We start from the raw sequence: 23295 nt of genomic DNA on the forward strand, positions 1-23295 counted from the left end.
TCAGCAGGTAAACAATGTAAATAAGGAGATCAGAAGAGAAAGAGGCAAGAGGGAAGAACACCTAAACTTATTAAGTACCTACTATATGCCAGATATTAGATTTTACCTCATTTAATTAGTTAATATTCAGAGAAATCCTATTATAAAGGTAATTTTAAACTAATGAAAATTTTATAGAAAAGTAGAAATAAAATTGGGCCTCAGATGACAGGCTTGAGCTTGAAGAGTTTTAGGATAATTCTGCTGGAGTTTTAGGATAATTCTGCTGGAGAAATTATGAGTAAATGTGCTGGGGGGAGTATTAGTCTTATTAGCTTGTAGTAGTGCAAGAATTCACAGAATTATATGTGTATCTAGCTTCCTTAGCATCTTGAATTGTGAATTTAGAAGCAAGTAAATTTTTTTCCTTTATTTTTATTGATCATGAATTTGATTATATAGTAACCTTAGATAAAGATTCTCAACCTTGGCGCAAATGCATTTTGGGGTATTCTTTGTAGTGAGGATTGTCCTGTGAATTGTAAAATGTTTATAATCATCTGTGGCCCCTACCTACTCGATGCCAACAGCACACCTTCCCAAAGTGTAAAATCAAAAATGTCTCCAGAGATTCTTGAATGTCCCCTGGGTCAAAATTGTCCTCATTTAAAACCACTGTCTTAGAAAAATGAAGAGGAAAGATTTTAGGAAAGACATATTTCTAATGCCTCTACTAAACAGTTGGAGATTCACATTCTTTGTAGATAACCACAAGAAAATATCAGGAAAGAAATAGAAGAACAAATGTCCCAGGAAACTCAAGCTTTAACAAATTATTACTGAAAAAGGTATATACCTTCATATTTAGAATAATGGGTTTAGAGTATATTTATATGTTTTCTTTAAATATATATTCATTTTCTTTTGGGCAAAGAAAAACAAAAGTGTTCATGGCACTCCAAATATTCATCCAATAAAACTGAGCACTCACAAAGCTGGCACTGACAAGTATTTTGTTTGAGTCCTGGATAATCTAACTGAAGTTCTTTTTTTAAGCTACAAATAATAAAATATTACATGAAAATAACTGAAATGTGTTTCTCTATGCCAAATGATGTTGCTATCACAAACTTTTACTCAAAAAATGAAAAACAAGTAATATAATAAAAATAACTAGAGAAAATTATTATCAAAATATTCTATTTGTTGTTGCATCATAATGCATTTATAAAAATTTGGAAAAGCACATGAAACCTCCTTATACTCTCAGGTACAGTTAAACTGCATGATGGAGTCATGAAAATATATCTCTTCTAGTCTTTACACATTATAACTATGATCATTTATTTTTTTTAATTTTTTTTTTTTAAAGATTTTATTTATTTATTTATTTGAGAGAGAGAGAGAGAAACAGCATGAGAGGGGATAGGGTCAGAGGGAGAAGCAGGCTTCCCGCTGAGCCGGGAGCCCGATGTGGGACTCGATCCCAGGACTCTGGGATCATGACCTGAGCTGAAGGCAGTCGCTTAACCAACTGAGCCACCCAGGCGCCCTTAACTATGATCATTTAAATCAATATTATAAATACCTATAATGCATAAAAATAACATTTAATAAATATATTTTATATTTTTATATATTTCAAATCTCTTGAGCTTTAGAGTCAGACATACTTGGGTTCAAATTCTAGTACCATCATTTTCTAGCCTTTTTATTTTTTTTATACTTTTTTTACTTTTATCCTTTGTACTGCATTTATTAATTGTGATTGATAAGGTCTCCTGACCATATTATTATGAGGATTGATTGACATCAACATGTATAAACATACTTAGTATACTTAGTATATCACAAGTACTCTATAAATTATAATTAATAATCACAACAATAACAACTAACATATACTTGTGGTATAATTACTACATTATAGACACTACACTTAATTATTTATATGCAATGTATCATGTAACACTCACAACAGCCATGTGACTAGAATTAATCTCCCCATTGTATAGATGACAAAACTGAGGCTGAAATTAATGAACTAAATATATATAGCAAATACATGGCAAACCTGGGATACAAATACAAGGCTGTTGGAATCTAGAATCTGATTACCACTGCCACTACTATGACTATTACAACTTTGTTATAACATAACTTTGTTATAACATTAAAGCACTTTAATATATATTATTTAATTCTCTGAGCTGAGCATTATAATTATTTTTAATTCCCCAAAGATGAAAACTCTGAGGTTCTGAGAGGAAACTTCTGTAAAATTAGCAACATAGTAAACAGTTGGTTTTAACTAAAGATCTATGGTTCTAAATCTTTTGTTCTGAAAATTGTCAGAAGAGGACAAGAGAAATAAAGGTTGTCAGGCTGGGAAAAGCTAAATTACACACTGAAAAAATAAGAAACTGGCCTGAACAACATTTATTCTGTTGTGACTTCTCATCCTCTGTTAGATATCTCTTTATTGTTCAATTGTTACTTCCAAAAGCATTTTAACAAGCAATCGTCCTCTCTCTCTCTCTCTCTCATTTTTCTCTTAGAAATAAAGTCCACTGTAAGGGGTTGAAGAGAATGTCTATGTAGAGCTTCCCAGTCCCCAGCAAAGGGTAATCAATGATGATTCTAGCTCTAAAGAGATTCATTTTTAAGATTCCATACCAAGAATGTATTATTATAAGTAAACTCAGACAGATTCAGTCACTCTCCTGCAGTCATACACTACATCTATTGGTGAAGACAATGAATTACTTTAAGCAATGTCCTTATATTTTGCAATTTTTAGCTTGATGGAATCTGTAACTTGCGGAGATGGACTTCAAAACCATATGATAATCATCACAAAGATCTTGATAACCAGTAAATCAAAATCTTTATTTAACAAGGTAGAAATCTTTGAGATATTTGTGTAACAGGCAGATGCCATCACACACAATGTTAATTTCTCATAGGAGTAATGTTTTTGAGTGATTTTTTTTTTCTTAAAATCAGCCTTTTTTATGAACAGACTACAACATACCTGTAGTTGGCTAAACCTATAATACTAGTGGTTGTTGTCTGTGAAATATCAGATTCACACCTCCAGAAAGTCCTTCCTCAGAAGAGAATTGTTTCAATTTAAAAGTGATCTGTTGATTATCTCCTACAAAGAATGATGAAATTAACATACCTTCTCTCACTTCCCTCAAGTTTACTCTATACATTTTCTGTTTTGCTTCATGGTTCAGAATATCTGTTTGTTGTCTTTACAACTGAAAGACAACTTGGCTGGGTATCAAATTAGGTGTTCAGTATTAATTTCATTAAAGCTTATAGATATTTTTCCATTCTCTGATCACATTTAACATTATCCATGGTAATGGGTCCAGCCTGCCTTCCCTCACTCCTCACTCCTAAATGACTGGATTTTTTTTTTTTTATTTTGTTCTGTTAATCACCATACATGACATCATTAGTTTTTGATGTAGTGTTCCATGATTCATTGTTTGAGTATAACATCCAGTGCTCCATGCAGAACATGCCCTCTTTAATACCCATCACCAGGCTAACCCATCTCCCCACCCGCCTCCCCTCTAGAACCCTCAGTTTGTTTTTCAGAGTCCATAGTCTCTCATGGTTCGTCTCCCCCTCCGATTTCCCCCCCCTTCATTCTTCCCCTCCTGCTATCTTCTAAATGACTGGATTTTATACCTGGATTTCTGTAAGGTACTTTCCTCATTCTGAATTTCAAGACCTTTCTGGATACGTCTTGGTGTTAAACATTTTGTATAACTGGTAAGTTCAAAACTTTTTGTTTGTTTGTTTGTTTGTAGATTTATTTATTTATTTTAGAGATAGGGTGGGGAGAAGGGCTGAGGGAGAGGGAGAGAGAGAATCTCAAGCAGACTCCCTGCTGAATGTGGAGCCCATCACAGGGTTTGTTCTCACAACCCCGAGATCATGACCTGAGCTGAAATCAAGAGTTAGGTGCTTAATGAGCCACCCACGTAACCCAAGACTTTCCTTTTCAGGAAGATTTCTTCTTTATTTGCTCAGTTTTCCTCATACCAATTAGGCATATCTTCAATATTTTTTTTTAAGTCTTCTCTATCATCTCTATAACAGCTTTTATATCTTTATTCTTTTTCTCATTTGTTTGACTTTTACAAATATGAGAGCTACATTCTTATCTTTTCAGTTGCTTCTATATTACCACTAATGAAGTTTTCAGTTCCTTAATGGTTTTATTTTCCCTTCCATTTGTTTCCTGAGTTCTAAAAGTTACTTCTTAACACATTCTGTCATCATATTTAGTTTGATTTCACATATTTGTTGTTTAAACAATTCTTAGCACTGTTATTGTTAGTCATTCCCTTAGGGGGAAGACAGTTGCCCCTGAAGATACTTTCTCAGGTTATGGTGAGGCCCACATTTGAGGAACTGAAATCTCTTGTTTGACCAACCGCCAACATGAAACTGAGGCCTACTAACAACAGTATGAGTGAATTTTTAAGTGGATATTCCCTCAGTCAAGATTTCAAATGAGAATGCAGCTACAATAACAGCTTGATTGAAATCTCATGAGAGACCTTATGCCAGAACTACCCAGCTAAGCTACTCCCAGATTCCAGACCAACAGTTTCTGTGAGAAAATGAAAAGGTGTTTTAAGTTGCTAAGTTTTAAGATATATTTTACACAGGAATAGACAATTGATATATTGTTTTTTCTCTTCCTCTATTACTTATGAGAAAATGTATTTAAGATAAACAGTAACTATGAGAACTGAAATTTCCAGGAAAAATATAAGAGTATCATTTACAAATAATGATTCTTGGAAAAACAAAAAATGCTTAATTTAAGTTTCATTGGAATGCTATCCTGGAGCCATACACTTTTAAAATCAGAATATATTTCCATTCATTTCAAGCATTCTTTCTAATAATCTCTGGATATTTATCCAGTCTTAGCTTGATCACTTCCAGTAATGCATGAAGTCTTTACAAATTGCTGTTTTATTGTTGGAATTATCTTAAAATAAAGTTCATATTGAAATAAAAAGTAAGTTTATGTCCTAGATGAAGAGAGCTTTTTACTGAATTATGCTCTAGAATACATATACTTTACTCAAGATTTTCCTATACTTGAATTGATTAGCACATCAATAATAACTTTCTTAGTTTACAGAAATTTCCATTAAAATTAGAATATGAAGGCTCCATTAAGAGTACCTAAGTTCTGCTGATACAATAGTATGGAGACATTATAATGTCTCCCTAGATTCTAAACTTGCCCTTTAGATTGAAATCCTCTTTTAAACAATTGCTTCTGTGTCCATTTTTCTCAAAGCTTAGGTCCAATGCCAGACCCCAACCCTCTCTACCTGCTAGTTAGCTTTAATTTATGGCCTTGTCTAGTTTATTCATGTAATGTGACCTAAGTGTATCAGTAATATAATCTAGAAGAAATATCAGCCTATCATGTCAAGCATAATTACAAAAAATGCACTTTAAATGATCATTACTATATATTTTTTAAATTTTTTATTGTTATGTTAACCACCATACATTACATCATTAGTTTTTGATGTAGTGTTCCATGATTCATTGTTTGTGCATAACACCCAGTGCTCCATGCAGAACGTGCCCTCTTTAATACCCATCACCAGGCTAACCCATCCTCCCACCTCCCTCCCCTCTAGAACCCTCAGTTTGTTTTTCAGAGTCTATCGTCTCTCATGGTTCATCTCCCCCTCCGATTTCCCCCCTTCATTCTTCCCCTCCTGATATCTTCTTTTTTTTTTTTCTTAACATATATTGCATTATTTGTTTCAGAGGTACAGATCTGTGATTCAACAGTCTTGCACAATTCAAAACGCTCACCATAGCACATACCCTCCCCAGTGTCTATCACCCAGCCACCCCATCCCTCTCACCCCACCCCCCACTCCAGCAACCCTCAGTTGTTTCCTGAGATTAAGAATTCCTCATATCAGTGAGGTCATATGATACATGTCTTTCTCTGATTGACTTATTTCGCTCAGCATAACACCCTCCAGTTCCATCCACATCATTGCAAATGGCAAGATCTCATTCCTTTTTATGGCTGCATAATATTCCATTGTATATACATACCACATCTTCTTTATCCATTCTTCTGTCAATGGACATCTTGGCTCTTTCCACAGTTTGGCTATTGTGGACATTGCTGCAATAAACATCGGGGTGCATGTACCCCTTCAGATCCTACATTTGTATCTTTGGGGTAAATACCCAGTAGTGCAATTGCTGGATCGTATGGTAGCTCTATTTTCAACTTTTAAGCAAGGGCAAAAATGAATTATTGGGACTTCATCAAGATAAAAAGCTTTTGCACAGCAAAAGAAACAGTCAACAAAATCAAAAGACAACCAACAGAATGGGAGAAGATATTTGCAAATGACATATCAGATAAAGGGCTAGTATCCAAAATCTATAAAGAACTTATCAAACTCAACACCCAAAGAACAAATGATCCAATCAAGAAATGGGCAGAAGACATGAACAGACATTTTTCCAAAGAAGACATCCAAATGGCCAACAGACACATGAAAAAGTGCTCAACATCGCTCAGCATCAGGGAAATCCAAATCAAAACCTCAATGAGATACCACCTCACACCAGTCAGAATGGCTAAAATTAACAAGTCAGTAAATGACAGATGTTGGCGGGGGTGCGGAGAAAGGGGAACCCTCCTACACTGTTGGTGGGAATGCAAGCTGGTGCAACCACTCTGGAAAACAGTATGGAGGTTCCTCAAAAAGTTGAAGATCAATAATATATTTTATATGATAATTTCCAGAAGTTTTGAATTGTTTTATTAGAAATTGCATTTTATGATGACATTCACAGTTACAATGTGAGAAAAACTTTTCATACCATGTGAGCATCTAAAATGAATCCTTAAAGAAAATATCCAAACCTTCCTTTAACCTTAAATTTCTTTTCAGTTTAAAATTGTTTCTTTATAAAAGTTAAACAAGTGTAAACTGTCATTACAAACTTTCAAGGGTTCCTAAGAATTGGAGAGCATTATTTATTAAAAAGCATTGTGATGAATGTTTCATGGGTAAGTGGCATTATGCTGTGCACATAATATAGAGTCTAATAGGGTTTTTTTGTCATTTTCTAATGTAGCTATATAAGAAAGGTCAAATGATTTGGAGATGCTATCATGTATGAGAATGATCAAAATGTACCAACCCCATATAAACTTTAAAAGATGCCAAACCACTAGGTTACCATGTCAACAGAGAGTATACATTGTTTTTTTCTACCTCTTTATTTGTAATCCAGAATACAAAGTTTAGATAAACAATATTCAGGCAAATATTCTATCATGATATATAAATTCATCCTAAATTCAGATTTTAAGTTCATCTGTCTCTTTATTCAACAACATTTCTTAAGTTCTTAATAAGTCGGCACTGCTCTTACACTGAGAGTGGATAAAGAAGAGTATATAAGATGGTCTTTGTTCAAATGACATATAGTTCAGTTGGAGAGAATAGCATATTAATGCAAAACAATAACAACAGCTCTAAAAATTAACAATACAATAAAGAATAAGGTCTTAAAGTTTCAATGAGTGGTCATTAAATTCTAAGGTTTTATTAGGATGTATTTGTCTATTTTTAAGCTGAGAGAAACTGGAGTGATCTGATTTTATACAGGAGTATATCATCCAACTGAAATATGTTTTCCCCTTCCAGAGGGAATTCTTATTCTTATAAAAGATCATTTAAATTTTGTATCTGGTCCTCCAAAACAATTTATCAGCAAAGATTGTTTTGAAGAAACAACAGAAAATTGTCAAAACACAGATACTTTGAGTTATGATGCGATTGCCCATGTGCCAAATCAAATCTGGAAATAAGTCATGTCAACAATGAAATTCATTCAAAGGTACTGAGGATATGAGGCAGCAAAGTTGGTGAATTGCAGGAATCTTTCACATGTCAGAAGCTAGTGGTAGAAACTCCAAAGGCTGGGCAGACTCAGAGTGTTATGTAAATTACAGGTTGTTCATATCATTGAAGAAATGTAAAACATCCAAAATTATATGCTTAATCTTAGTAAAAATTAATCCACTTCAACTGCTTGTAAGAATCACCATTTTTCCACCTGATGTAGCATTTGTAGTCTCTGAATCTCAGGAGTGGACTTCCCTAGTAAGTCTAAAGTTTCTTGTCAGCATTACTCCTAATCCAGCCTGCCTCTCTGTTCAAGAGAGATAAAATATTTTAAACTAACCATCTAATCACAAATAGAAGAATGAAATGGTCTCTAAAGTTTACTCCTAGTAAAAACCACAACAACAACAACACAAGGAAATGAAGTCAAGGACCAATTCATTGGCTGTTCATTTATAAAGGGAGAAACAGATGTCGTGTTAGCAGTAGTTAATAATCCTTGTCCATATCACAAATCCAAAAACAGTGCATATTCTGCAGGTATTTGAGGTACTGACTCATAAGGGCTTTCAATTAACCTATATTACCGTGAGAATTTCCAATTTAAACTTTAGTCAATTTTTTAAATCAATTAAATGGCACTCATATTCAAACAACTACTTTAATTATTAACAACACAGTTTCTTTTAAAAGTAGGTAATGCTTCTTGTTGGGTGGAACATTTGCACATGAAATTTGAAGTGAGGATAATCATTACCTAAAATAATAATATCAAGTTGAAAGCAAAATAATTCTGAGGACTTCACTCGACTCCAATGAACAACATTTTCCCTGCTCCATTTCTCTTTTTTGCTTCATGAATTTAGCTCAAAATTTTTTATTCATTAACTGTTTCCACTTCCTCACCTGAATCAAGTGTTAGTGTCTGACTATTCTACTCTTCTTGAAGTCTTCTCTTGGTCTGGCTTGCTCCTGCTGTTGGAAGTTGGCTACCATATTGCCAGCTACTCTATGGAAGAGTATCACTGAGAATGGCCTTTGGCCAACAGTCCATGAATAATTACAGCATTCAGTCCAACAATTCTCAGGAACTCAATTCTACCAACAACATATGAGTGTGTTTATAAGTGGACCCATACCATTTGAGTGTTGGGATGAGACTACAGTCCCATTTTGTGAAAGACACAAGACCCATTTAGCCACAATGGGTTCCTGTCTCATAGAAACTGTGAGATAATAAACATATAACCTTTTTTAATTTTGTTGATGTCCTCACCATACTTCTACATTTTCAACAGAGGATTCTTCTCACAATATCATAATTTTAAGGTTGTCTTCCTGAGATTCTCCTATTTTATTTATTTTATTTTATTTTATTTTATTTTATTTTATTATGTTATATTAATCACCATACATTACATCATCAGTTTTTGATGTAGTGTTCCATGATTCATTGTTTGCATATAACACCCCGTGCTCCATTCAGTACGTGCCCTCTTTAATACCCATCACCAGGCTAACCCATCCCCCACCCCCATTCCCTCTAGAAGCCTCAGTTTGTTTTTCAGAGTCCATAGTCTCTCATGGTTTGTCTCCCCCTCCGATTTCCCCCCTTTCATTTTCCCCTACCTGCAATGTTCTTCTTTATTTTTTTTTTTAACATATAATGTATTATTTGTTTCAGAGGTACAGGTCTGTGATTCAACAGTCTTACACAATTCACAACACTCACCATAGCACATACTGTCCCCAGTGTCTATCACCCAGCCACCCCATCCATCCCACCCCCCACCATTCAGCAACCCTCAGTTTGTTTCCTGAGATTAAGAATTACTCATATCAGTGAGATCATATGATACATGTCTTTCTCTGATTGACTTATTTTGCTCAGCATAATACCCTCCAGTTCCATCCATGTCATGGCAAATGGCAAGATTTCATTCCTTATGATGGCTGCATAATATTCCATTGCATATATATACCACATCTTTATCCATTCATCTGTCGATGGACATCTTGGCTCTTTTCATAGTTTGGCTATTGTGGACTTTGCTGCTATAAACATTGGGGTGCATGTACCCCTTCGGATCCCTACATTTGTATCTTTGGGGTAAATACCCAGTATTGCAAATGCTGGGTCATATGATAGCTCTATTTTCAACTTTTTGAGGAACCTCCATACTGTTTTCCAGAATGGCTGCACCAGCTTGCATTCACACCAACAGTGTAGGAGGGCTCCCATTTCTCCACATCCCTGCCAACATCTGTCATTTCCTGACTTGTTAGTTTTTGCCATTCTCACTGGTGTAAGGTGGTATCTCATTGAGGTTTTGATTTGGATTTCCCTGATGCAGAGCGATGTTGAGCACTTTTTCATGTGTCTGTTGGCCATTTGGATGTCTTCTTTGGAAAAATGTCTGTTCATGTCTTCTGCCCATTTATTGATTGGATCATTTGTGCTTTGAGTGTTGAGTTTGATAAGTTCTTTATAGATTTTGGATACTAGCCCTTTATCTGATACGTCATTTGCAAATATCTTCTCCCATTCTGTCGGTTGTCTTTTGGTTTTGTTGACTGTTTCTTTTGCTGTGCAAAAGCTTTTTATCTTGATGAAGTCCCAATAGTTCATTTTTGCCCTTGCTTCCCTTGCCTTTGGCAATGTTTCTAGGAAGAAGTTGCTGCGGCTGAGGTCGAAGAGGTTGCTGCCTGTGTTCTCCTTTAGGATTTTGTTAGACACCTGTCTCACATTTAGGTCTTTCAACCATATGGAGTCTATTTTTGTGTGTGGTGTAAGGAAATGGTCCAGTTTCATTCTTCTGCATGTGGCTGTCCAATTTTCCCAACACCATTTGTTGAAGAGACTGTCTTTTTTCCATTGGACATTCTTTCCTGCTTTGTTGAAGATTAGTTGACCATAGAGTTGAGGGTCCATTTCTGGGCTCTCTATTCTGTTCCATTGATCTGTGTGTCCGTTTTTGTGCCAGTACCATACTGCCTGGATGATGACAGCTTTGTAATAGAGCTTGAAGTCCGGAATTGTGATGCCACCAGCTTTGCTTTTCTTTTTCAACATTCTTCTGACTATTTGGGGTCTTTTCTTGTTCCATACAAATTTTAGGATTATTTGTTCCATTTTGTTAGTATTTTTATTTTATAGTTTTCTGAGTACAGATTATTTTCTTCTTTGGCTAGATTTATTCCTAGGTATCTTATGGTTTTGGGTGCCATTGTAAATGGGATCGACTCCTTAATTTCTCTTTCTTCTGTCTTGTTGGTGTATAGTAATGCCACTGATTCCTGTGCATTGATTTTATATCTTGCCACTTTACTGAATTCCTGTATGAGTTCTAGCACTTTTGGGTGGAGTCTTTTGGGTTTTCCACATAAAGTATCATATCATCCACAGAGAGTGAGAGTTTGACTTCTTCTTTGCCGATTTGGATGTCTTTTATTTCTTTTTGTTTTCTGATTGCTGTGGCTAGGACTTCTAGTATCATGTTGAATAGCAGTGGTGATAGTGGACATCCCTGCTGTGTTCCTGACCTTAGGGGGAAAGCTCTCAGTTTTTCCCCATTGAGAATGATATTTGCTGTGGGTTTTTCATAGATGGCTTTTATGATATTGAGGTATGTACCCTCTATCCCTATAATCTGAAGAGTTTGATCAAGAAAGGATGCTGTACTTTGTCAAATACCTTTTTCTGCATCTATTGATTCTTGTTCTTTGTTTTGTTAATGTATTGTATCACGTTGATTGATTTGCAGATGTTGAACCAACCTTGCAGCCCAGGGATAAATCCGACTTGGTCGTGGTGAATAATCCTTTTCATGTACTGTTGGATCCTATTGGCTAGTATTTTGGTGAGAATTTTTGCATCCATGTTCATCAAGGATATTGGTCTGTAATTCTCCTTTTTGATGGGGTCTTTGTCTGGTTTGGAGATCAAGGTAATAGTGGCCTCATAAAACCAGTTTGGAAGTTTTTCTTCCATTTCTATTTTTTGGAACAGTTTCAGAAGAATAGATATTAATTCTTTAAATGTTTGGTAGAATTCCCCTGGGAAGCCATCTGGCCCTGGGCTTTTGTTTGTTGGGATATTTTTGATGACTGCTTCAATTTCCTTAGTGGTTATAGGTCTGTTCAGGTTTTCTATTTCTTCCTGGTTCAGTTTTGGTAGTTGATACATCTCTAGGAATGCATCCATTTCTTCCAGGTTATCTAATGTGCTGGCATAGAGTTGCTCATAATATGTTCTTATAATTGTTTGTATTTCTTTAGTGTTGGTTGTGATCTCTCCTCTTTCATTCATGATTTTATTTATTTGGGTCATTTCTCTTTTCTTTTTGATAAGTCTGGCCAGGGGTTTATCAATCTTGTTAATTCTTTCAAAGAACCAGCTCCTAGTTTTGTTGATCTGTTCTACTGTTCTTTTGGTTTCTATTTCATTGATTTCTGCTCTGATCCTTATTATTTCTCTTCTCCTGCTGGCTTTAGGCTTTATTTGCTGTTCTTTCTCCAGCTCCTTAGGTGTAGGGTGAGGTTGTGTACTTGAGACCTTTCTTGTTTCTTGAGAAAGGCTTGTATTGCTATATGCTTTCCTCTTAGGACTGCCTTTGCTGCATCCCAAAGATTTTGAACAGTTGTGTTTTCATTTTCATTGGTTTCCATGAATTGTTTTAATTCTTCTTTAATTTCCTGGTTGACCCATTCGTTCTTTAGTAGGATGCTCTTTAGCCTCCATGTATTTGAGTTCTTTCCGACTTTCCTCTTGTGATTGAGTTCTAGTTTCAAAGCATTGTGGTCTGAAAATAGTCAGGGAATGATCCCAATCTTTTGGTACCGGTTGAGAACTGATTTGTGACTTAGGATGTGATCTATTCTGGAGAATGTTCCATGAGCACTAGAGAAGAATGTGTATTCTGTTGCTTTGGGATGGAATGTTCTGAATATATCTGTGAAGTCCATTTGGTCGAGTGTGTCACTTAAAGTCTTTATTTCCTTGTTGATCTTTTGCTTAGATGCTGTGTCCATTTCAGTGAGGGGCGTGTTAAAGTCCCCCACTATTATTGTATTATTGTTGATGTGTTTCTTTGCTTTTGTTATTTATTGCCTTATATAAGTGGCTGCTCCCATGTTAGAGGCATAGATATTTATAATTGTTAGATCTTCTTGTTGGATAGACCCTTTAAGTAGGATATAGTGTCCTTCCTCATCTCTTATTACAGTCTTTGGTTTAAAATCTAATTTTAGGGTTGATATGATGAAGGGATGGAATATGACTGTAAAGATGAAATTTATAAAAGATTTTATAAAAGGAATTGATAAGAGAGGAAGTTGGTTGAAAAAAAGAAAGAAGAGGAATTAAAAAAAAAATGGGGAGGGAGAATGTGATCAGGCAGGATTCTAGAACAAAGCCATACACTAGAGATTTAGGGTATATTTTGGTCTGTTAGAAGAAACTGTATCCCAAAATTTTAAAGAGAGAACATCTTATATATATATGCCAAAAATAAGGTTATCTACTATGAAGGGATAGAATATGACTATAAAAATGTAGAATAAAAAAGATTTTGTAAAAAAGGGATTAATAAGATGTTGGCTGAAAAAGGGAAAAAGAAAAATTCAGAAAAAAAAGAAAATTAAAAAAATTAACTCTGAAAGACTAAAGAGTCATGGGAAAAAAGCCATGAATTCTATGTGCTGTATTCCTCTAGTGCTGGAGTTCTGCCATTCTCATTGATTGGTAAACTTGGTCTTGGCGGGCTCTTTTCACTGATCTTCTGGGGGAGGGGCCTGTTGCCATGGTTCCCAAATGTCTTTCTTGGAGGTAGAATTGCCCTGCCCCTGCTGGGGGCAGGGCTAAATAAGCAGCTCGGGTTTGCTCTTGGTAGCTTTTGTTCCCTGCAAGCTTTCTGTACAGCTTTGAAGGAGGAGAGTGAAAATGGCAGACTCCCAATCTCCGCCTTGGAGGAGCTGACAATTTAGGGCCCCACTCCTCCATGCGCCCCCAGAGAAAAGCAGTCAATCACTCCCATCTCCCTGGTCTCTGGCAGCACTCCATGCTCACCCGGCCTGTGACTGAGCATTTCTATCTCTGGCACACGACCCCGTGTGGAGTCTCCAAACCAGTAGATTCCTGCGGTGCACTCCTGCACCACTCCTCCCTGGGGAAGAAGGTGAGTCTCCCCAGATCTGCTGCTTGTTGGGTCCCTGCTGGAAGAGTAGTGGCCCGACTGCAATGTGGATCACAGTCTGTGGCAACCCCGAGCTGAGAGTCCACTCCTTGGCTCTGTCTCTGCAGCCGGCTTCCTTGCTCCGATACCTGGGAGCTCTGCTGCACTCAGACACCCCGGTCTTCCTGTGACCCCGAGGGTCCTGAGACCACTCTGTCCCAGCGAGTGTTGCACCCCCCTCTTAGCCACTGGAGCGACGTCTTTCAGCGGAGCCGACTTCTAAAAGTTTCAATTTTGTGCTCTGCTGCTCTATCACTTGCCAGTAGCAGCTGATGGAGGCCCCCTCCCCTGCCGTCTATCTTCCCGAATATCACCTCGGATTCACTTCTCCGCACATCCTACCTTCCAGAAAGTGGTCGCTGTTCTGTTCAGAGAGTTGCTGCTATTCTTATCTTCAATCTCCTGTTGAGTTTGTAGGTGTTCAGAATGGTTGGATCCCTATCTAGCTGAATTCCTCAGACCAGAAAAAATTTAGGTCTCCTACTCCGCCATCTTGCTCCTCCAAGCAGATTCATCTATTTTAATTCTCTGTGTTATCTTGTGATCACCTCAACAGGTTGGTATTCTTCTTTAGGCAGCTAATCGCTATAGTCCATTGAACTTTGTTTATTCAGATCTTGATTATGCGTTCTTCTTTGGAATGGAAGTTAGATGGAAGACAGTTTTACATAACCTAATGTTGGAAATCCTATTTCATTACTTTTGCCATAATCTATTCTCCAGAAGCAGATTACTAGCTTTGGCCCACAGTTGAAGAGAAAGGATTGCACTGTAAATACCAGGAGGTGAGAATCATTGTGAACCATTTTAGATTTTACCTAGTACAAGCTTCATCATATGTTTCAGATTTTTTATTTTAAGAAATAAAATATCACAAAGTTGAGGTCATCTACCTTCCCTATCCTGGTGCCATTTATTTGCTCTCATTCTCCCTTTGTCCTGACAGATAAGCATTATAGTCAACTTGATACCTCACATTCATGTTTTTAAAATTGTACCACATATTCATATCCATAAATAGTATATATTATTTTGATTTTTAATCTTTTTACATATATGATAAATTATGTGTAGTATTCTATAACTTTCTTGTTCACTAAACATTATCTTTTGAGGTATATCCATTTTGTTTCTTAAATATATAGTTTATTCACTTTAACCATTTTAATTTTTCAAAACATGAAAAATTACAATTTGTCCATTTCCCTTCTGATGAATATCTGAGTTATCTCCAATTTTTTGCTATTAAACATATAATGCAATGAACATACTTTTATAGTTCCTTGTTTTCCAGGTTTTATATACAAGAGTAAAATTGCTTTCTCAAATTTCTCTGCAAACTAGATTTTTAAACTTTTCAGAAAAATCTTAACTTTATCTTGGGGTACTCTGAGCAGGAGTGGGATGGTTTTCTATTCAGGTTTTGTTAGTTTTCTCATTTTTCACAAGAGCATGTCAACCCCGACTTAACTCTCTATTAAGGCTAAAGGGAATTACCTGACAAAAGCCATATGTCAGGGTATTGAGAGAACACACTCAAAGTCACATCTACCCAAGATCTATCAAATTCTGGGATGAGAAAACAATAGCTATGGAGGATTACTTGGGAAATACTCAAACTCTCCATTCTTCCTGATACTCTAAATATGGATTAAGTTAGAGCAGTGAAAGACTTAAATTATATTGAAACAATCCCCAGCCTGGAGACTTGCTATTCAAAGCATGTTTCAGCAATCAGCAGCATCAACATCACCTGGGAGCTTTTTATAAATGCAGATTATCTGGCCTTACTCCTGGTCTATTGAAAGGGTATCTATTTTAACAAGGTTGTCAAGTGATTGTATGCATATTAAAGACTAAGAAGCACAGTTTTAGATAATTACTTCTCATTTTGTGGTTGATGATTAGGTTTCATCTACCTTTATTAAAGCTGATAAAACTCATTGTTATGCACACAATAAGAATAATGTTCAGGTCACGGTCATTACACCAAATAACAAACTCTTAATGAGGAAACTCCCCAAAAATTTGTCTGATCTTAGTGTCAGAAATAGCGATGCTTCTACTGAATAACTATTTCACTTTAATCTTTGAAACACTGGAACATATCTAACTGACCAGAGTTTATTTTTCCTTGACTGTTAATTACCCAAAATGGGGACTAGCTTACAGCCGGTATGTTGGCACTTACAGTAGACACGTTGAATTAGTCTTAAGCCGGGCTCCATTTTATGTTACAATTTTTGTTGTTTTCATCATTTTCATGTGTGTGAATTCATATTTTCTAGTTGTATTTTATTTATCATTGTGAGCTATGTTAATTTATACTTGGAACAAAAGAACAAAGGAGTAGAACACTAGTTGGTACCAAAGTTACCAAATATAAGAGTATCCTGTAGTTCTGACCACTCAACACATTCTATTTTGTTGCAGTTCCATAAAATAATTATGCCTAAAGAACACAAATCCCAACACATCTCTGCTTAATGACTGTGACACTGAAGTTAATATAATAGGAATTTTTTAAAAAGACTTCATTTGTTTGTTTGTTTATTTATTTACTTATTTATTTTTTTAGTAATCTCTACACCCAATGTGGGGCTAGAACTCAAGACCCCAAGATCAAGAGTCACATGCTCTTCTGACTGAGGCAGCCAGGCTCCCCAAGACTTTATTTTTTTAAGAGCAATTTTAGATTTACAACACAACTTAGAGGAAGGTAGAGATTTCTCATAAACACTTCACTCCCACACATGCATATCTTCCCCTATTAGCAACATCATTTGCCAGAATGGTATTTTTTTTTTTAACTAAAGATAAACATAATTTGACACATTGTGATCACTCAAAATCCCATTTACATTAGTGTCCACTCTTGGTTTTGTACATTTTGTGGGTTTAAACAAATTTTTAATGACTTATATCCATCATTTTGATATTCCAAGTATTTTAATGATCCTAAAATTCCTCTGTGCTCTGCTTATTCATCTCTTTCTCAACCCCCATCATTGACACTAATCTTTTTACTGTCTCCATTATTTTTTTACCCCAGAATGTTAAATAGTTGGAATCATACAATATGTGTCTTTTCAGATTGGCTTCTTTCACTTGGAAATATACATTTAAGGATCCTCCATGTCTTTTCATAGCTTAATCACTCATTTCTTTTTAGTGCTGAATAATATTCCATTGTCTAGATGTATCAGTTTATTTATCCAGTCACCTCCTGAAGGACATCTTAATTGTATCCAAGATTTGGCAATTATGAATAATGCTGGTATAAACATCCGTGTGTAGGTTTTTATGTAGACATAAATTTTCAATTCCCTTAGATAAATACCAAGAAGTGCAAATGTTGGATCATATTGGTAAGAGTATGTTTAGTTTTGTAAGAAACCACCAAACTGTCTTTCAAAGTGGCTGTAAAATTTTGTATTCCTACCAGCAATCAATGAGTGTTCTCTAGCATTTGGTATTTTTAGTGTTCTGGATTTTGGCCATTCTAAAAGGTATGTACTGGTATCTCATTTTAATTTTCATTTCTTGATGACAAGTGATGTTGTCCATTTTTTCATATGATTATTTGACATCTGTGTATCTTTAGTGAAGTGTCAGGGTCTTTGGCTCATTTTTTAAAATTAGGTTGTTTATTGTTTTATGTTGAGTTTTAAGAATTCTTTGTAAATTTTGGATAATAGTCCTTTATCAGATGTGTCTTTTGCAAATATTTTCCCCCAGTCCGTGGCTTGTCTTCTAATTCTCTTGATATTGCTTTTCACAGAATGCATTATGGGAATTTTAAAATTATACTATTAAAAAACTAAAACATTTTTAAGGAGCTAATATTATGCTTAAATAAAATTTAAATGCCAACTCTTTGAGATGATGTTCACATGGCAACAACTGGCATAATCATGAGGCATGAGTTTGCCTGTGCTTGGCACAGCAACCTAGTATGACATTTCTAGGATATTTCCAAATAGTTTAGTTCTTGCAAAATGTTTCTTTGAATGTTTAGTCCTTCATCAATCATAATTGAAATGTAGCCCAGTGTATTGGACTTAAAATCAGTAGATATATGAATAAAAATTGCCTGCTTATTAGCAGTGTGACCTTGTTAAAGATGCTTATCTGCTTCTGAGTTTCTATTTACATAGAAGACAGTAAGAATATCCACTTCACATATTTGTTGAGAGAATTACTGAGATAAGCTATACAAAAGAGCCTGGAACAGACCCTAGTAATAATCAGTTGCTAGTGCTTTTCTCTGACAGTTAACTAACCTTGTATTATTTTGTTGATATATTCAAAAACAACAGAATTAGAGAACATTTAGAAATGTTCAAACCTTAATGTTAATAGCTATTCAGTAGTCCTTAATTTAACCGATGTCTTAGTGTTGGAAATTTACATTATTTATTTTCCACTCAAAATAATGCTAAATGCACACTTTCTTAAGGACCTGGCAACCATTCCTTTGAAATGCAATTATCACGATAAAAAGGCTCCCTATCTCCCAGTCTCTATAGGAGGATAAGAGACTAACTTTAATAAGCACCAGTTAATAAACACACATGGCTAAAGGAGAGCAGAATATGCCACTTAAAAGTATGCCACTTTGGTATATTGATTATTTTGAAATGAAGTTACTTAAGAAACAGCTGATGCAAGAAGGATACTCCAACCCTCCTTCTTCCGCCTGAAGGCAGGAAACCAATCTCCCATGTAAAAGCACTCTCTCTGTACCAGGAGGGTAGAAGGCATCCTTACCACCAGAAATAGTGAATTTAGGGCCAAGAAGACTGTATAAACAAACCTTGTTACTTCTTCATTAATTACTACCTCAAGCCCAAATCCATTTATCTTGCGGATTCTTCACAAATCCATTGCTTCCTTGCCTAAAAGATATAAAAGCTGCCTGCTTTGGCCACTTCCTATGTATGAAATTAAATTTGTTTTTCTCCTGTTAATCTGTGTTATGCCAATTTAATTATTAGACCAGCCAAAGAATCTAGAAGGAAAGAAAGAAAAAAATTTTCCACCCTTACATGCCCTAATCACATTGACCAATCTCTCCTTCAATGTCCTCTACTTTTCCAGATCTTAAAAACTCTGCCACTTTCTGTTTTAAGGGAGTTGACTTTAACCTCCATCCCCTGTTGCAATAGCCTTGACCCCAATTACAATAGTCTTGAAAGAAGTGGTTGTTGCATGTTTAACTTCAACAGATGCAGTTTTCCTTTGACACTTACCATCTTGTTTGAAGGCATCTGAGGAATGATAAAGATTGATGGGGGAATAATAATGTTGAGTTGCTCCTCGCCAACTTGGTGAAGAAACACTCAGGGTTCCTAATAAAGGATTACTGTATCGCGGCCTGATTTTTGAACCAAAGAGGGATGAAGATGAACTCTTTTTAATTCTTAGCAAAGCAGCATATGAAGTAGGGAAATTAGGAAGAGCTCCAGAATATTCTGCAAAAAGAAAACAAAACAATAATAAAAAGTGAATTCTGATGAGACTTTTATTTTTTCCTGTGAAAATTATTTTTTCTGAAGACATTGTTAACAACCAAATGAAAACTACAAAGATAGTGGCAAAATAAAATAATATAAAATAAAACATTACTTTTATATTTTAAAAATATTTTCCGGAAATTCTGCTAGTTTCAATGTTGGATCTGCAAGAGAGAGGGAAAGAAAAAAGTCATGAAGGAAGAAAGGAAAGAGAAGAAAAAGAAAGGAAAGGAACAGAAAGGAGGAACGAAGAAGAAAAAAAGGGAAAAAAGAAAGACATCTGAAAATTCAAGTCTTACTTCCTTTGCCAGGAATATTTGGGAATTAACTTTTTTTGTTTATCTTCTTATTAAAATATCCATTCACATACATTAGATCAGTTCCTTATTTATTATTAAAAATGGGAAAAAAAGGAAAAAAATACCCACATTCTCAGTTACATCCTTTAATTATAGATTGAATCTTCATGAGTAAAATTTATCACTTAGTAGGAAATGCATCTAATTGCGGTATGTTTTTTGACTAGACTGTAAGTTATGCCCATATTCTTGACAAGCAGTCAAATTCACAATGGAAAATAAACAATTTTGGACAAAATTTGTTTTGTAGATTTTGTTATATAATTTATATGACTTAATATTAATTATTAAGTGGAGACACTGTTATGAAATTCCTACATTAAATGATTATTGAGAAATGTCCTGACTGTATTTTGTTTTAATTCTCAAGGTTTTCATTAGAAAAGATATATATAGTACCTGAAGGAGAATATGTTAACTCTTTTATGTCCCCAGGAGAGAGAGTCAGGTTAGTGTGTAGATCAAATGTTTAAAAATACAACCTAATTATTATGAAATCTAAAGAACAATTAGGAATTGGAGTTTTTTCCTATGTCAAATCTCAAATGAATTTGACAATTTCTTGATGTTGGAAATATTTTTAAAAATAACACATTTTTGTTGAGGGCATCTGACATTTGAATTTAATGGATGTTAATCTGAAAAAAAATAATTTATCTTTGTGAGTAAGCTTTCTCATAATGAAAATTATTTAGAATTATTGTACAGTCTCAGAGATATTTTTGAATGCAAGAATTATTTCTGTGATTTGAAAATAACACTTAAGTAGGTGTTAAACTTTGAATTAAGTATAACATTTTCTGTTTTGTGAAACTGTAAATATGATTTCTCTGAAACTAGAAAAAAGTATGTTTTTAGATGTTCAATTTAGATGTTCTGCACATTTAAATTGAGTATGATATGTGTAATCCAAGCTTATCAGGAGCTGTTAAGAGATTCATGTCCTTTAGTCCTTGTGTTCAACTACAAGTATGGTGAAGGTGGATCAATTTTAACTGAAAATAGCTAACCTCTCCTGGGCAAACTATATGAGAATAGATTATGGATAGACATAAAATCTCCTTTAAAACCTGGAATTAAATGCAAGTTTTGGCACCTAGAGGTGTAAGGAATTGAAAAGAGAATGAGTTTTCCTTCAAGTTAGTTTGTAGTTGTGGTCTCTGAACCTATTCATTTCTTTTTTTTTTTTTTTTTAAAGATTTTATTTATTTGACAGAGAGAGACAGAGTGAGAGAGGGAACACAAGCAGGGGGAGAAGTAGGCTCCCCGCTGAGCAGGGAGCCCGATGCGGGGCTCGATCCCAGGACCCTGGGATCATGACCTGAGCTGAAGGCAGACGCTTAATGACTGAGCCAGCCAGGCGCCCCTGAACCTATTCATTTCTTAGTGTAGTTTGTTTCTTTGTGTTTCAGTTGTCTACCCTGCTCATATATAAAAAGAAAAAAAAAAGAACTGTACCATGCTAGTGTTAAAAATTAAAATGGAGCATGAGAATGTGGTTTATAGTTTTTAAAGCCAGAGAAGGATAATCAGTGGAAAAATACAAAGGCCTTCATAAGGATCATCATTGAGGTTGCTAATATATATTAACAAAATACATATTATCTAAGTGCTACAGTAATTGGCTTATAGCAATCTGTATAAATAGAGATGAGCCAAATGATAATTTGGCTGTGTGCTCCACACCAGGGCCTCATTTGTTATATAATAAGTTGCATCTGTTGCAGTGGAGAGTCCTTTTCATCAATTAAAGTGAACCCAAAGCTGTTACTAGAAATCTGACAATTTATTCATTCATTCATGTATTCAGCAAACATGTAATGAGACTCAGTAGGGGCTAAATGCTAGGGATACAAAGGTGAACAAGATATTGCACCAGGCATCAAGGAGCTTGTGATATAGTGATGAAGAAAGGCAATTATAGGAGAACTTTAATTCAATGGGATATAAAAGTAAATTCAAGGAGTTAGGGGCTTCCTCTGATGGGTGGGAATTTTTCTCATTCAGTCTAGGGCCATCATAAAATGCTTTCCAGTTGAATTATATCTAATCTGAGTCCTGAAACACCATTAGTGATTAGTTCAGCAAAGTTCTGGGTGGGGAAAGAAAGATATCCTAGAAAGGAAAGAAAATATATGAATACCTGGAAAGGAAAGGCAGCAGGGTGTGCTTGGTAAGTTAAAATAATCAGGAGCTCAGAGTGTGAGGGAGAGACGTGAGAGGAGAAGTAAGTCTGGATAGGTAAGCTGGGAATAATGATGAAATGCCTACTATGCCATGCTAAAATGGTAGGACCCTGAAAGGAAAGCAGTAGAAATTTTAGAAAGATCTCCCTGGCTGCAGTGTCATTTGGAACAAGAAAAAAGAAAAAGAAAAAATACATATCAAGAGCTTAAAGCTGTAATAAAGGCAAAGATTAGTCAGGAATGAAGAGGTGATATAAGGTAGATGGGAATAAAATCATTAAGATTACTGATTGATTAAAATGGAGGCAAGGAAGGGAAAATAAGAATTTGGGGATACTCTGTGCTACTAGAAGATGGATAAAGATGGAGGAAAAGGCATGTGCTTGAGCTGAAACCTCATGAATTCAGTTTAGGGGAAGTAGAGGGCTTGAGTTTTGATTAGAAAATTTTGTAAACATAAGGGAGTTACAGGCTAATGAGAGATTATTAAACGGTAACCAAATAGATGGTTATTAAACTATGAGAATAGATGAGCTTGCCAAAGAAATGCATAAAATGAGGAATAGAGTGTTGAAAATGGAACCCTGAGAAGCACCAGCATTTAAGAGAATAGCAGAGGTAGTGGAGCCTGTAAAGGAAAGAGGAAAAGCAGGAAAGTGTGAAGTTACTAAAAAGAAGGGAAGAGTCCTTCAATGTTGATGACGGAGCAGTTGACAGTGTTGAAGATCAGTATGGAAAGGCTGGCCCTGAAGAGAAGGGGTTCCCACAGCAATAAAGCTGCCTTACTGTTCCACATAAAATGCACAGTGAATGTGAAAGTGAAAGGAGGTGAAGAGGACTTTCCAAGCTCTGGAAGAGAGTCTGGAACCCCCACAATGCCAATTCCATTGCATTAGACATATAGACCCTGGCCTTAGCCTGTGGCATCTAATAGTCTCCTGGTCTGAGCGTAAGTAACTATCAATTCAGTGAGGTGTCCCTCTTTTGGGGGCATTTCCAACTCTTCTACCTGGTGCCCTCCTAGCAATCCAGCCTCCTTTTCTGACATCTCTAATTTCTCCACTCTTTACTCCCAGTTC

At 35.5% G+C, this 23295-nt stretch overlaps 1 protein-coding gene across 7 annotated transcripts in view; it reads right to left on the reverse strand.

Moving 5' to 3' along the window:
• CNTN5 (contactin 5) overlaps positions 1-23295 on the reverse strand; it is a 1357780-nt gene that overhangs the window by 520067 nt on the left and 814418 nt on the right. For all 7 annotated transcript variants that reach the window (XM_032426178.1, XM_032426172.1, XM_032426174.1 and 4 more), the window contains one exon: positions 19408-19629. In XM_032426178.1, coding sequence (XP_032282069.1) covers positions 19408-19629 — 222 coding nt within the window. The remainder of the gene's footprint in view (positions 1-19407; positions 19630-23295) is intronic.

The sequence above is a fragment of the Phoca vitulina genome, unplaced genomic scaffold, assembly GCF_004348235.1.
Source record: "Phoca vitulina isolate PV1807 unplaced genomic scaffold, GSC_HSeal_1.0 scaffold34, whole genome shotgun sequence".
NCBI lineage: Eukaryota > Metazoa > Chordata > Mammalia > Carnivora > Phocidae > Phoca > Phoca vitulina.